The 16,715-nt window shown below is 35.8% G+C and overlaps 1 protein-coding gene across 1 annotated transcript in view; it reads left to right on the top strand.

Moving 5' to 3' along the window:
* The window catches only part of grid2 (glutamate receptor, ionotropic, delta 2), a gene marked incomplete in the record, with an annotated part of 448,996 nt that overhangs the window by 392,690 nt on the left and 39,591 nt on the right, over window positions 1-16,715 (top strand). Inside the window, 1 exon segment of the mRNA XM_014002727.1 lies at window positions 12,776-12,942. Coding sequence (XP_013858181.1) covers window positions 12,776-12,942 — 167 coding nt within the window.

Below are 16,715 nucleotides of genomic sequence, written 5' to 3'. Positions count from 1 at the left end.
CTAAAAAGCCTACAGTATTTTTACAGTCTTTATTTTACAGTTAAATAAATGTTTATCAAATAAAGTTTAATGTTACAACTAATCGTGGATCCCTTTAAAAAACTAAGTAACAAAAACTGTACAAAGCCAATAAAAAGGAATAATTCATACTTTTCAAAAGCAAACAAATGAAACATCACACTCCATTACGAAAAATACAATAGAGCAAGGATAAGATGAAAAGCCAACAGAAAGAAATAATTTTTTTTCTGCCAGATCCTACTAAGGGTGGCATCTTAGTTTTGGCTCACTGATCCGTCTCGGATGATCCATCTCTCCAACATCTGTCTCCAATTACTTCTCTCTTTCAATATCGCATCTCTCATCGGTGTAACGGGGTCTGAGAAAAGATTTGCATAGAGCGAGGCAATAGGCGATTAATTTTGCTGGGTTTTTTTTTTCAGTCCTCCTTCTTGAAGAGAAGAAGACAACTAATGACAGCCATTGGTAATTAAACAACTGAGAAAACAAAGAGAGGAAAGGGAGTGAAGAAGTTGTCATATCGTGTCTCCAGGGACTGAAATGACTGGTGCCACTAGAGCAAGCAGTTGGACATAAGGCCTCATGAGGAAATAGTGCTGTGTGGGTGCTGGGCTTTCATCATTTCAGAATGAGTGTTGCTGCTGTGTTTTTCTTTGTGGGGGGACAAAAAAAGAAAATTATTATTTGTTGGACACTAAAAGATCACAAGAGGTTTATAATGGGGAACATAATGAGACAGTGCTGCAGTTGTTTTTCAAGCTGGTAAACTTTGCAAACTTGGTTCATATAAGTTGGCTCAATTAATCTCCTAAATTCTGGTTTGCCCACTTTGCAGACTAATATGACCAATCAAATTGTCACTTATCTGATGTCTGAGTCCAGACAGAGAAWGTTACTCGCAAGTTATCACCAACATGTAATTTTAATACCTTTTTGCTAACGACAAAAATATAATGGAGGAAGCTTTTGTGTGAAGCACCTTGATCTCTTTATCAAAATAGTAAAAATAGAGTGATWGATAAGAAACTTTTATTTAGAAAAAAGTGAGAAAAGAAGGACTGATTTATAGTTTTAGTTGTTGAAGGCACAGTGTGTAGGATTTGTTGTTTTCAGCGACATCTAGTGGTTCATCTAGTGAATCACCCTCCCTGGTCCTCCCCCCACCCCCACCCCTGCTTCCAAATGCAAAGGAGTTGCTACGGTGTCTCTCAGGTGTCAAAAACCTTTGATAATTCCAACCGCGATGTCTACCAGCGACTTCAGGCCTAGTGATGTTTCAAGTGGTAAGATTTTGAGCTTTAATAAGAAAATTATCCCAGCTACAATGACAGACAACAAATATTATATTTATAGTATTACAACTAAAACCGTTTTTGACGCCGCCACCGCAGTTTGTCCTTCATGAGCCTTCGTAGACAAGATGGCGGTGCAAGATGGCGGCTGCCTGTGTGGCGACCCGCAACCTTGGAGATACTTTATAAACAGCTTTTTATAAGGTAAAAATAATAAAACAAGGTCTTTGTCTGCAATGATTAGACATGTTTTTTTAATCATTGTCATTAGTGATTATCTCAATTTCGGCTAAAAGACTTGACAAAATACCACACACTGTGCCTTTAAAACTTGTTTTGGTGAATTCTATATAGTATACGAACATTAAATTTATTTTTCAGAAACTCTGAGCAGACAAGTTCATGAGCCCCCACCGTGCTCTCTGGAATACCCCCCAGGTTGGGAACCACTGCCTTAAGGCCTCCCCGTGAACCGCAGCTTTGGCCCAGTTGTAGGGAAGTTGTGTCCTTGGAAAAAACACACATACACACTGCTTCCAGTTGGCTTAGTCATGTATGAATGAGCACAAAGAAGTGCTGCATAGAGTGTCAAATATATAATACAGAAGTGTTTGAGCAGTGTGTGTAAACAGAAGAATGAATCTGAAGARGTAAAAAAAACACAAAATATATACAGTATGTGGACCATTTACTATTTCCAAGAGGTTCGTCTTTCAGTATTTTCCTAGGATGGTTATTCTCTGTCTAAACGAAACCAAACTTTTTTTCATTTTTATTTTTTCTACATCTAATTGTGACCCAAAATCAAGCTACATGCCAGATCATGATTTATGTGTAAATTTACACCCCTCCAATTTACATAGTCTGAACTGGTTTTAGTATATTGCCTCCTAATCCATAAGCCTGCCTTAAAAGTACTGCGATGAATGTGGGGGCATAAAGCAAAAGTAAACTTTTTTAAACAGTTTTCTCCTCCTACAAGAAGACAACCTGTCTTAAAATAACTTTTCTCATGTATATTGATGCCAAATGATGCATAGAGAGGAGGCGCTGTCTCTCTCTTCTCTGCTATGATTGATTTCCTTGCACCTAATCTTATCTTTATTCAGATCTTCACATATCTACATGGAGCCAGCGAGTGCAGAGACAGAGAAAAAAAAATTTTGGCTGGGGAGCAGCTTCTCATTGTAATGCTCTCTGATTTGTCAAATAAAGCCCAAAGAAAGGCAACGCAGAGAGTGTGGGTTGCGAGAACAAAAAGAGCACACAATCCAAAAGACAGAACTCTTTGGCTTAAGGAGAAACAAAAACCACTTGTAGGCCTGTAAGGACTTGAGTTAAAAAGATTTTTTTTTTATTATCAAATGTTTCTCACTTATTAACCACTGTCATAAATTCTGCACTTTCTACAGGCACAAAATGCTCTAATTTGCTGTGTTATTATACTAACCGTTGTCGAACAGGAACAAAAGCAAACCAAGTGAGAAGTCAGTTCTTTCCTCGCTCAGCTCTAGTTGAGCTTCACAATTTGCAGGTACAAATTTAATCCCACTTAACTCTAAAGCAAATGAGGCATTTGATTTTGCAACCAAAAGCGTACATATCGTGTATAATTCCACACGGACACAAATAGAAATCAACTTTCAGTATAATATCAGTGGGAAAAAAAGAGACTGTTCAGAGACTGGCAGCAGCTTTAGATCTTTGGTCGTTATTGCATGAGATGTATGAGCACTTGATTCGACGGTTGTCTTTTTTTTTTCCCTGTTCGTATATGTCTCACATCTCAAAATCAAACAAGTCAAAAGAGAGTGATGCAAGAAAACATTCAGAATTATGAAAGAGTGACTTTAAGAATATAGTTGAGAGTTGGTTCTTCCAGATGTGATGTTTAGGAGTGAATATCAAAAGTTAATGATGTAATGTTTAAACTATAATCTTTTATGATGTCAGATAAATCACTCCAGCTGACATAGAATCAGAATGAATAAAAAGCCAGAGCTCTCATGTCACTCTTGACAGCATCCCAATGTGTTTAAAATGATAACTATTGCTATTATCCCTAGGCCTTTTTGCACTGCAAGACCGGTCTGACTTCAAACCTAGGTTCAGCGTGTTTGCATTAGCACTTAAGGCCCAGTTCCACCCTAATTTCTGGAACCCTGAGACTTGTAGTTGTATCCGGGCCAGGCTGCGTGGCCCAATTTGACATCAGCTAAGTGCTGCTCATTGATTGGTTTACTGACCAGAGGGGATTACTTCACACATTTGAGAGTAACTTTATGTGAATCATTTGCAGTGACTAAAGTTTTTTTTTTTTCGTTTGTTTTTGTTTTTTTTACATGAGTTTAGCTGCTTAATACAGGTAGCGAGCTACCAAACAACAATAAGCTAACATTAGCTCCATTAGCTTAACGTTCTCTGTCATCCTGCCCTCTCATTTTAAAAGTCACAGAGCTGGATGGTCTGGGGCAATTTTTGGTACTTTTCCTTAGAGTTTTGTGTAGTCCATTTGTGTTGCAAATGAAAACAAAATCAGATTGAGGAATGTTTTAATATTATGATCCTCCACACACTGACTGTGAGACACACATTTCATGACATGCACACACCCCACTTTGTATTTTCTCTTTGACACTGATTACCTACAGCCTAGATCACAATTATTGACAAATGTCCCAAAAGCTGCTAATTGATCCATCATCTAATTTACATATTTAGATTGTTCTTGCTGAGGAATTGGCAACATGCAGCTCAAAATCTCACTCCAAGCTTAGATCAAAACTTGAGAACCCTGCAACTATACATAAGTAAACTGGTAAAATATACTTATGTTGTTGTGACACCTCATCTAAACTCATCCTCATCAGCTTCAAAAGAATTTTCGTTGCAAGAACAAATGACAGTACCGCCCATGTGTAAAACATGCCCTAATGCTTAAAGTCTAAAGAAAAAGTGAATGTTTAAGAATCTAACTTTTCACTTGGAACAAATTTTTGTGTCACTTCAGATAGGTTTGTAATCTATCATGTAATTTATGGATGAGAGATGGGGGGAAATATGCTGTTTTGGTATATTTAGTTAAAACTTAAAGCAAGATGTAGAATCTTCTATTCCTTCTTCATGTTGAGCCCTTAAAGGCATCTCTTACTTTCTACTAGAGAGGAGAAAAGAGCAGAAAGACAGATTGAGAGAAAGTGAGGCCCTGCAGTAAGCTTAGGCTGGTTTTGAAGTTCGAGCATGTCTAGACTTTGAGAGCAAAATGTTTGAACCTTGTATGTGATGGAGAAACTTCCAGAAATCTGCAGAAACACCCACTGGTCAAATATTTGGAGGACACTGTGTAGGAAAAAGCAGAATGAATGAGCCTACCGCATGGGTTTTTGGTTTTGGTGGGTTTTGTTTAAACCTACATAACTTTGGTCTTTGTGTTAAATGAGAATTATTCACTCAAGGCTTAAAAAAATATTTATTTTGCCTTTTATTTGTCCCAACATACACTTTATGTGCATTATTTAAACCTTTAAATGTCAAAATATGAGGTTCATTTATACAGTATAAGGAGAAAAATAAATGATGAAAAGCATGAAAAATTATTTTAATGTAACATTTGAACTGTGGATATTTGTCTCATTGTGTTTGGTAAAGATTTAATTTTTTTTTCATTAAGTTTTATAGTTTTTATTAAGGGAATTCCAGCTAGTGAACCAAGACTTGGGCAAACATGGCATCCATTTTGGTTTCCATAATACCATCATACTTTTAGGTTTGATTGCCAGCTTGTGCTCTTCAACATACTCAGAATTTCAACCGTTTGTTTGGCCACCTTGTTGCATTTAAACGTATTTATTATATGTCAAAATGATGTAATAGAATCTGTAACCCATTTAGGGTTTATGGGGACTGATACAAATCCATCCTTTGGTCTAGTGTTGCTAGAGTTTAATCAAATGTGCTCCAATGTCACAAACACATATTAAAATTGATGTACAAGCAATAAATAAAAGCAAGAGATCTGATTATGTTTTCAACCTCAGGTAGAAGGAATCATGATGATGTGGTGAGAGTCACAGAAAAACAGTTCAAGGAAACAAAAAAAGGAAGGTGCTGAGATGATTTTAATTCAGTGATTACAAATCTCTGTGGATTCACATTTGTTAAAAAGAAAAGCAATAAAAATGACTTATATTTATTGATAGATGCTGTGTGAATATGTTGTTCAAGGTTMTCAAGGGAAAAAATGCTTGAGCTTTAATTACCTTTACTCATTGAAGTTTCTTACAGACATGCACTGTCAGATTGGGTTTCCGTTGGTTTCTAGACCAATTTATGGAGCATTCTGATGACTTTTAGCKTTTCACAAATCTGCATGCACATTTGTATGTGGTCTTTTTTAGCTGGAACTAAATTAACTTAATTGCTTTGAAGTATTTGATCTTTTGCACTARATTTACCTTCGCCAAGGGCGAGGTAATATTTTCGGTCGCGTATGTCTGTCCGTCTCTCTGTCATTCCGTCTGTGGACAACATTTCTCAAAAACTTGTGGACYGATTGTCATGACATTTTTACCACATGTGGGTACTGGGCCAAGGAACACATTTTTAAATTTTGGTGATGTTCTGGATCACGATGCAGATACAGGATTTTTTTTCTTTTAACACTCMGAGATCGGCAAAGCTGTGATGCTTTCACAGGGCTTCTGTAAAAATCAGTGAGCTGGATTGGACAGCATGGACTTCAAACTTTATAAAGGTAATGTTAAAACCAGATTTAATGATGAATATTTTTTGCCATAATGTGTGCATTTACAGAACGTTTTGTGACCAGGAAGTGCGTGACTGCACCATGTAACCCATTTTTCCCATTTCCTCAAACACACCACATTTCCAAAACAACCAATCAAAACAGTTTCTCTCTACTTGGCTTGTAAACAAAGAGCTGCCGGGCCTCAAAGTTTGGAGACGGGGGGAGCCAGGAAGCACTTTATAAAGAGAGTCAAACCATTACAAACTCATACAAGGGGATAAAACAGACGTTTTACAAGATGAAATGTGACTGATGAAAACTTAGGAGCTTAATCCGACACCAGTTTGATGATGAATAGCATCGGGTGACGACTCTGACTTTTTTTTCCTCCACATGGACTCCACCGGGAAGAATTCCGTGCATACTGCTGCTTAAATGTTCGCTACATCAGAACTTATTCAGCAAATGTGTTTCCATCTCTGCTTTTGCGCATTAACTCTTACAGGAAGGGGGAAGTTTGTCTTGGTGGAGGTTTGCACTCTCCGAGTGCTTCTAGTCATTTTGTAACAGTTTTTTTTTTCAAACACTCTCATCCCTTACTGTTTAACACAGGGCTGCATGTTTTGTATTTTATGACAAAACAATATGTTTTGGGGAAAAAAGATACAGTAGTTACTTCTACATTGTTTGTGAGGGTTCTGCTTCTCATCTAAAAGTCAGTGATTGTTGAGGCATCAAGCAAACAAAAAGATGCCATTTTTCTTCAGCCGAAATGACTTTCACTTTTGTGCAATTAAAACTTCACGAGTATAACGCTGTTSGAAAAGCTTAAACCTATTAAAAACATGTTCAGCTGTTTTAACCCACCTGTGCCGTGTTTCACCTAATTACTGCATGCTTGGTACACTGACTCAAATTGCCATGGAGATACAACATAAAACTGTAAGGAAACTCTGACTCTAAGAACTTTACCATTTCACTTCACTTCATGCGGTGTTGAATTTCGCAGGTACAGCAAATGTTCTGCACGTACTGTGGCTCAAAGCAGACAGGAGATAATAGGTGAAGAACAACCYATCTTTATAGACTCATTGGGTGAGGATGAAACACAAACAACTGTTGGAGCTGGTAGAGCCAGAATAATCTATGGCTGGGAAATAAAAAAGAATCCAGATGGCTTGGCAGAACAGAGAGCAGGAACTTAGGAAGAGACAATGACAATGGTCTGGCAGTGACAAAAGGAACCAGGCTGAAAGCATGTCGAGGGAGGCAATGACAAATGAACAACAGGTGGGAATCAGCAATGAATAGCAGATGTGAAGAGAGAACAAAACAATGAAACAAACTAAGAGAACTGAACAACAGAATGGTGCAAAAATCAAAAATACCTGCCATCCGCCTGCATATCACCCACCCCCTTTAAAATCAGCTTATGATGATTATTGTTCAAACCATTTGAATTAAATTATMCTATGACTGCATGATTGTAGTCATAGCAGTTTAGTAATGTGGTCAACTCTTAAAGATGCAATATGAATTTGTAAAAGCAAAGTCTATGTTATGCAGGTGCTGTTCTTTATTGGGGAAAATTTGAATTAGCATAGTTAACATTAAGACTCTTATTAAATGTAACACAATCCACTTTGTTTTTTTTAAATCACATCCATATGAATTACATACAGTATTACTTGTTTTGGAAATTATGTTTCATTTGAATATATTCCGGGTTGAAAATGGGCAGACAAAATAAGATTTATTCTTCTTCTGCTACCTTTCATTTTATTTTGATTTGTATTTTTATTTATTTATTTTTTTTGGTTTTGGTTTATTTTTTATTATTGTATATAGTATTTTTTAATGAAATTAATAATTTATTTGAATTGAACTGAACATGATTTTTTGAAATATCAATAAGACTTATTATAAATGTGCATTTTTAATTAAATGTATGCATCACTATTTATATTTCATGTTACTGATAGTGTAAAAATGAGGTCCTGTATTTTTGACAACAGACTGAAAAATTTTTTGGGATTAAATTATATGTCTTATTCCCTTACTCTCTGTAACACTTTGTCAGGGATATTACTTTAAACATGAAACATGGAGATTAAATCCCAAGGTGTTAAAGATGCAGAAACATTTTTGAAAAAATTACCCTTTATTGGAATTTAGCCCACTGCATTACTCCAAAGTATAAAATGCTGCCTTGTAAACATAATCTTTCTCGGTTCTTGCCAATAGAGAGGTAGAGAGGTTATGTGCCTTGTTTGCCAATGACCTTATACGTTTTGTTTTGTTTTTCATTTTTCCTTTATGGGTATACATTGTTTTCCTCTCTTCACACATGCTCTGCTTCTTTATTTTATTTATTATTTTTTTTAGGTTTGGCTTAGTGATATGTCCTATGAGTGTAAGACACAAACAAATTAAGAAAAAATAAAGGAAGATAAGAGCAAAGTATTTGTTCATTCACTGCGCCACAGAGGCAAGCCAATTTTCAACACATCACTTTTTATGGTACCACCCTATTTATGAATATTATCTTCAGCAATTAATCAAAGTGGAGCCAATATTGAAGTTGTGCTTTGCATGTAGATTAGCTATTCCAGTGCATCAAATCTGTTCTCATTTTTACATTTAGACTCACTCAGTTTATGAAATATGATTGCATTTTCCTCACCAGGATGCAGAATCATTGTCAGCATACAGATAATTCCTTTTCATGTGGACATTGCTTTGATTCACATTCCAGGTGTTATTTTATCACCGCAATGAGAAGAAAGRTGATGTTCAAGTGAAGCCAACACAATTTAATTTAAATACCACATACAGTATATCATTTGCAGAAGTTGTGCTTTTTGGATTGTACAGAAGTGTTAAAGAGTAATTAATACCAAATTCATTGTGTATGATCTAAATGTATAAAACCTGAATCACATTGCAACAGTGAAAACAACACTTGATCATCCAGCTCACACTGACACAAGTGAAAATCCAAAAATATTACAAAAGCTTCCCTTGATCAATGTTAATAAACGACCTTCACATAAATATAAGAGCAGCAAAATAAGAACAGAAAATGAGCGTTTTAATTAAAAATAAACTTTCTAATAATGGACCAGGATTTTTTGTGCATTTAAGGACAAAATGAAGAAGTCCATTAGCAGTTTGCACCACTACACGAATAAAATCATTAAAGTAGAAGCTAAATTGTGACTTTGGTTATTTTAAAAAAACAATAAAACAGTCCTTCAGTAAGATCCTGTAGACCCAATATACTGTATAAAGAATATAAAAAATACATTTTTAATATCAGTCTTACAATAAATATCAGCAGTAATCTGTTCATTTGAGCCAAAGATGGAGTGAAGTGAGATGTTTTGTATTGATTTGATTTGATTTATCTATTTAATAGGAAAAGATTATTAAAAATCAAGCCTGACTCACCATAATTGCTGTTTTACAGCAGGTTTCTGTTCTGCAGCACATAAAACACTCAGAATTACAGCATCACAATCACATCATTATACACCATAGACACAAAGACAAACAAGCATACCAAATTTCAGGAAGGCAGCATTTGCAAAATAGGACGTCTAAATATGAGCAGAACAAAAAGTGTCCAGCAGATGGCAGACAAGATTCTTCTTAAAGGGCTGTAGTTTTMAAATGGACTTTATGTTTTGAGGAATGTCATTCCATGCTTTAGTATAAACATAGAAGAAATACCTCTGGCCGTAACAGTTTTTAAAAGTTGGTAATATCAGTTGTCCTTTTGTAACAGATCTAGTTGAATGACCACTTCCAGAATTTGATTTGGGCAGCAATGCACAGAGAGTTCCATAATTGGCACCTTGGAAGATCTGAAAATATAAATTAATACCACTATACAAAACATAATTCTGAAAAGTCAAGGCATCAGATAATGAAAGAACTGTACAGTGATGAGTCCAACCAGGAAGTTTATTATGAATTTTGTAGGCCCTGTRGTAGAGCCTAACTATGGGTTCTAAGATTTGATTTGTTGTAAGAGACCAAACAGGTAAACAGTARGACATGGTTGAGAGTATAATGGCATGAAGATAGATATTTGAAACAGAAGATGTCAGATTGGATCTAATTTTTGAATAAACGTATAATTTCTGTTTCAACTTAGTGGTTAAGACTTGTACATGATCACGATAAGTCGAATGAGAATCCAAAGTAWTTCCAAGATATTTGTAGGTAGTGACAATATCAAGGGGTTTGTTTAAAAAAGTGAGTTGATTTGTTATATTGAAATGTCTCCTGGGTGAGGAAAAATACATGCACACAGTTTTTTTTAACATTAATTGACAAAAGGTTATCTTGAAGCCAACCATGAAATGTCTGAAGGTCTGCTTGTAARTGACTATTAATAGATTCAATATTGAAATCAGACAAAAAAGAACAGTATCATCAGCATACGTTAAGATATTTGAATACTTCAATATTTTTGGAAGGTCATATATGTATAATAGGAAAAGCAATGGGCCCAGTATGCTACCCTGCGGAACTTCCACGGAACAGGGCAGAGACCCGGACACAGAGCTTCCATGTTTCACAACCTGACACCTATCAGTCAAATAAGAGGAAAACATTTGTGTTGCAGATGATGAAAGTCGAAAAGAAATCAACTTTTGTAAGAGAGTATAATAATCAACTTTGTCAAACGCTTTACGAAAATCAATATATACAGCACCAGTTACATGACCTTTGTTCAAAGCAGCACATATTTATTTATTTAACAATTCTGGCATCTATTGAACCTGCTGTATCTACCTGTAGATTGAACTGTTAACCTCCCACAGATTTAGAATAAAGGGAAAACATATTGTTTCTAGGTACTTCTGGAAGCAAAAAAAAAAAGTTCCAAATTGGGTATTATTTTTGGCACTGCATTGTGACTGCTTGATTGAACAAAATGGACTGCTTTCGTATTTTTATTTAATAACAGAAATTTTCTATCTAAGATGGCCAAGTATGAACTGTTTATTACATAAAAAGTGGATTTTGTGTTTGTCCATCTATGAGCTGGATTTGTGCTGTTTTATCAAAGCAAAATCCTGTTATTTAAATAAAGAATAGTAAAAGATTTTCGTCTCTGGATTTCAGAATATTCTCTCAAACGATAACGACAATATGCATGAGATGATGAGAGCTTTGTTTCTGACCTCTGAAGTCACAGCATACATATTGCACATAATATTTCATTTAAGCCATTTCCACTCCGATTTAGTGAGTAAAGTATTCTTAATGTTCAAACGTAAGCAATTGAAACAGATTTTTCTTACTAATTTATGTGGTACAAAGCCATTAATCTTTTCAGTTCAAAAGCAATAACGAAAAGCCATAAAATTATTCTTCAAAGTAATATCAGTGTTCTTCCCTCTCTTTTGAAGGTTGTAAAGAGCAGAATAAGCCATTCTGACACCCTGCAGTAAAATACTGAATACACACATGCACACACATTCTCAAACACACACATACACACACACAGTAGCAGGCTAAAGGCTGTAAAATTACCTGATCTTGTCAGCTCATAGACATTAGTCATCATGTATAGGCCAAATGAGGTAAGACACACACACACACACACACACACACACACACACACACACACNCACACACACACACACACACACACACACACACACACACACACACACACACACACACACACACACACACACACACATTCACAACAAAAGACAAAGAGGTTTGAAAATTTTATAAAGCATCATTAAAATTTATAACACACCCAGACCAAAATAAAGTGTTATAAAAAAATTGAAATAGAAAAAAAAAGTGTGTATTGCTGTGAGTCTGCTGTACACTTAGTGGTATTTGTGTGAKGTGTTGGGATCAGACTGTTGCAGCTTCGACTGTTCTGTTCTTTTTTTTTCATTGTCCTCTGAAAATACAGACTTTTAGAGCGTTGACTAAAATCTTTAACAACTGGCAAGTTGCATCAGCCAAGCTGTGATTCTCACCTTGAGCTTCTTTTGCTTCTTCGTGGGGATAAGCTGAAATCTCACACTTCATGCACACCCACAGTCTGACCACACACAAAGAGAAGAAGCCCATTTATCCTGAATGAAAGTGTAAACCACATCCAAAAATAGAATAAAATAAAATAAAAAAAACAACGACAAAGGGTGCAACAAATGGGCAAAAATGGTTATTTGGGTTGTATGTCTACAGAAGGACGAATATTGAACAGTAAAATTGCTGTGCTGTGAAACGTACCGCAGCAGATGATAAGTGTAATKTTGGTCTAATATTACTTTCTTGGCTGAAAACTTGCTGATAGAATGTGCTCATGAAATCTGGGACAAATTAGTCTTTGGAGATMTCCCTTATTTTACATGTTCAGCCTTGATTCAGCAAATAAAAAGCTTGAAATTAGTTTAGGCAGCTCCAAAAGGCTACTACAGGAGATTCAAGGATTTCTTAAACATGCATGAATGAGTCAAAGCAACACTCTGGGGTTGTTGTTGATGAGGGACATTATAACATGATATAAAGCTAAAAAAAAACAATTTGGCACAATAACCCCCCTGTAATAGTATTTACGATCCTCACAAAAACACTAATAAKTAAAAGGAGAAGGTGTTGAAGTAAAGAATCACACATCTGAACATTGCAGTCATATATTCAGTTTTAATTCAATCATTTTTTTCTATCGTTTAAGGTGAAATATGGCCGGTTTGGCTTTGTGTGGGATGCAGCAGTGCTGGAGTACGTCGCCAACAATGACGAGGATTGTTCCTTCTACACTGTAAGCAACAACGCACCAGACCGTGGATATGGCATCGCCATGCAGCACGGCAGCCCCTACAGGGACATTTTCTCCCAGAGGTAAGGCTCATAATGCTAAAGAACAGCTGACAACACTTCTGCATGCGTTTTACTTGTCAGACAAAAACATTTGTTTGGCATGTGCAGATTGAGCTATTTGTTTGTTTCACCTCCTATCATCCTGTCTTGACTTTAGGTTTAAAAYCAACATAAGTTACAGTTTAAAACGTGTATTTTTTTTGCCCCTGTCGTTCTGGAGGCTTTTATCATTATTAGTACCGTTCCTGATTCATTTCAGTCAAGTAAAACGGACAGCCGTATAAACTTTGCCCTTTTGCAAAGCTTGAAAGCCTTTGCTTTGTAGGTTGGATGCCAAACACGTAGCTGATTGAATTGTATATTTATCTTCCAGAAGAAACAGTGAAACGGCACTTTAGCAACTTGTGTACACTAACACTTCACCTTGAGGTTGAGCAAATGTGACAAGATGGCCTCACAAATAAGTCAACAAGACTCTGTCACCAACTGTTAGCTCGAAGGGGAATTGTTGGCTGTTTTGTTTTGAATATAGTGGGGTCTTGACCTCACTYGGTCAAGTGAACAGATATGACTTTTGTTGTAACTGGGGATGATAAATAAAACCTAAATTGAATGGGAAGTATGTAGGCTGTTCCCAAATGTTTATCTTGTTTCGTTAGGACAGTCTGGGTTATCTCATCGATCAAGTCAGTAACTCAATTTATTCATTTATTCATTATCTATTTGGTCTCTTATGTAAACAAGGAAGTATGATAATTTCTGCAGCCACCACACAAAGGTCACTAACTCGTCTCCGTACAGCAACTGTGTTGTGCTTCTACAGTCTGGAGAGAGATCCCTTGTTTGACTGTTTACATTAATCTTTCATATTGTGCTGCAACATAAACCATATAACCAGACGGAAAGTTCATCGGGTGAAGTATTTTTTTAAGGACGCCCAAAGAGTCATTTGCATWCCAGCAGAGAATCATGCTAGCTTTATTAGCGATCAAGCATGAGATCATTACACAAAGAAAGAGGTAAAAAAATGTCTAATTACCTCATTACGCTGGTGAAAATCATATTATGTAAAACAGTCAGTGTTGTTTTTATTGGCATTTGTGAATGTGTGTATGTGTGTGGTAAAAGACTTGAACATGAATCATAACATGAGCTAAGTTATATGAGTATGTGCCGTGGCCTGTTTCTTAATATCTCCCTATCTGCTGAAGCGTTGCACTTCAGAATATTGCCTATCACGGATTATATTAAAATAAACAAGCAATTAATTGACAGGCCATGTTTCCAATTCAGGCTTATTATTTCTGGAGTAATGTCACACTCTCGGGAAGACACTTTCAAACTGTTTTCTCGCATTGGTCCCTGCGGTTCAAGCGAAAGTGCAGCAAGAAATTATCAGAAGTGGGGGGGCGGGGGGAATAAATGGTCACAGATGTGTAATTGTTTTGTTTTTCTTCGCCGCAATTTTTAGATCTGTCATTCTGACGTTCTCTATTACTTTGATTAATGTTGCAAAACATGGCGGTTTAAAAGAAATTGAATTAGCAGTTTGTGCCTTGACTCCACGGAGGGAAATGTTTTRGTGTTTTTTCTGACGTTTTGTGGTCTCATCACAACAAACACGTCAATGTGTTAATGTCATTTTCATTTGTGTTAATCAGAAAACTGGACAATTTATTTGATTGCATATTGATTTTCTACACAGTTGTAATGTAGTGATCATAAATGACAGAGAAGAATAATATATTGCACATTTCAAGCCGGTTGGTCATCGTCTACAGACTGACTGCTGTGATGGAGCCAGACAACCTGAGGTATCTACAGCAGTGAGATGGATAGGAGTTTTATTTGTGGAACCTTACATTTTTTAAAATCACTCTCATCTACTAAAAGCAACATTCCACAGCTACCCAGTGCAGGTTRAATGAGGCTAGCCAAAAGTAGCTGGAGCCTGTGGGGGTACAACAAAAGCAGCTTATGTACTGAAAGTTAAGTTGGGCTTTATCTTAACAAAAATCCCAAAATAAACTCTTTCAATTGAATAAAAGACTTGAACAGAAAATCTTAAATTATGAATATGATGGTGCAGATTCCACAATTTTACAGATTATGTAAAAAAAGTGTAAACACAATGTGTGGCATTGGGAATATATTTTGATATTGATTAAAACAATTCACTGAAGACTAATATAATTGCAGTTATTTACAAATGAAAGATTATCCAGTTTGCCTTTTTTTCYTTTTATGAGAACTAATAAACCAACTATTTTATCCCCTGGATCTAATTACATATTATTTGTACTGTTTAAATGTATTTGTAACCATGATATCCAAAACAAATTACACTTTCTTCAAACATTTACTTCTTTTGATTCCCGTTTTTTATCACTTGCTTTGATAAAACTACATTTTTAACTTGAACATATATGTTTTTTTATGTGTTATTAGGTATACTGCTATCATAATAAGCACTATAGGTATTTCTGCTTTAACTTTGAAGAGCACCATCTCTCAGTCTCAGGAAGCCAAGTTTAGATCATGTGTTCTCTGTAAAGGATGGGAGACTGGTGGGTGGAGCTTCACAGCAAATGTTAGAAGAAATTTTCTGAGCGAGTCCAGAAACTGTTTGAAATGTTTTGTTTTTGTGCAGAAAAAGACCTGAGGGTTGTACTATGAAGAGAAAAATAATGTATTCAGCAATATGTTGAAGTAAGACTTTTTGATATCGTGAAGCTACTGTATCTCAATTTAAACTTGCCTACACTATCAAAGGAACATTATGCTTAAGTCGTGACCTATTCTGAAGCAGTTTGTTTCAGTTTAAATGGTCTGTAAGAAAAATTTATTCACTGTTTCTTTTTTTTTTTTTTGATGTAGTAGCTTGAGGAAAAATAAAATAAATCTTGTTTTCCCAGCATAAAAAAATACTGAAATAAATTAATTATTCACAAATCCACTTAAGGACCAAGTAAATTTTTTTGTTTGTTTTTTTTTCAACAAAACCTTTCACCTTAATTAGATTTTTTTTAAAAGCAGAAGAGGATTGTATCTGCATTAATACTGGAGTCAGATTTTTAACAATTGTTTTTGCAGATGTCAGTTTTGTTTATTGTTTTTTCTGAATTGTTTCATTCCTTTTTACCAAATAATATTGAAAATAACACTCGAGAAAATGACTGATTTAACAAAGATTGAATTGTTTAAAAAATAGCTAGGACAAATTTATTTAAATAGGCCATTTAAATGTAAAACTAATCAACAAAATGTGATGTTCTGCATGAAAACTTGTATTCTGGTACTCACATTGAAGTTACTTTGACATTTGCCACCTAGTTTGCAGAAAAATAAACCCCACAATTATGACAGCTTTACCCAACAGTAGCTTCCACAGACTGACAGAAATTAGGGMTTTTTTTTAAATCTGCGTAGAACTGATGTAAGGATCTTACACTGTGAGCCCTCCAGATTAAAATTTYATGACATCTGATGGCGTTTAGGAGAACCAAGCCCATTTCACAGAAACTCCACCCCCTCAACCTACAAGTCCCAAAGGAGCTTTTTTTTCCCCCTCTTAACATCCTGCTACCCCTGAACACCCCCAGATGTCTTTGTCTATAACCTGTCTGGTCAAAGCTATAGTAAGTGTTGTAAAGTTAGGGCTGCATAGTGTAAATAATCAATGATTGGCTAGCATACCTGGGGAGAAACTCACAGCTTCTGAGGAGAATTTACTCGACGTGTGTGTGTGTGTGTGTGTGTGTGTGTGTGTGTGTGTGTGTGTGTGTGTGTGTGTG

The sequence above is a fragment of the Austrofundulus limnaeus genome, unplaced genomic scaffold (assembly GCF_001266775.1).
Source record: "Austrofundulus limnaeus strain Quisiro unplaced genomic scaffold, Austrofundulus_limnaeus-1.0 Scaffold14, whole genome shotgun sequence".
NCBI classification, from domain to species: Eukaryota; Metazoa; Chordata; class Actinopteri; order Cyprinodontiformes; family Rivulidae; genus Austrofundulus; species Austrofundulus limnaeus.
Note: the sequence above shows the minus strand (reverse complement) of the source record. Positions and strands in the feature narration are given on the sequence as shown.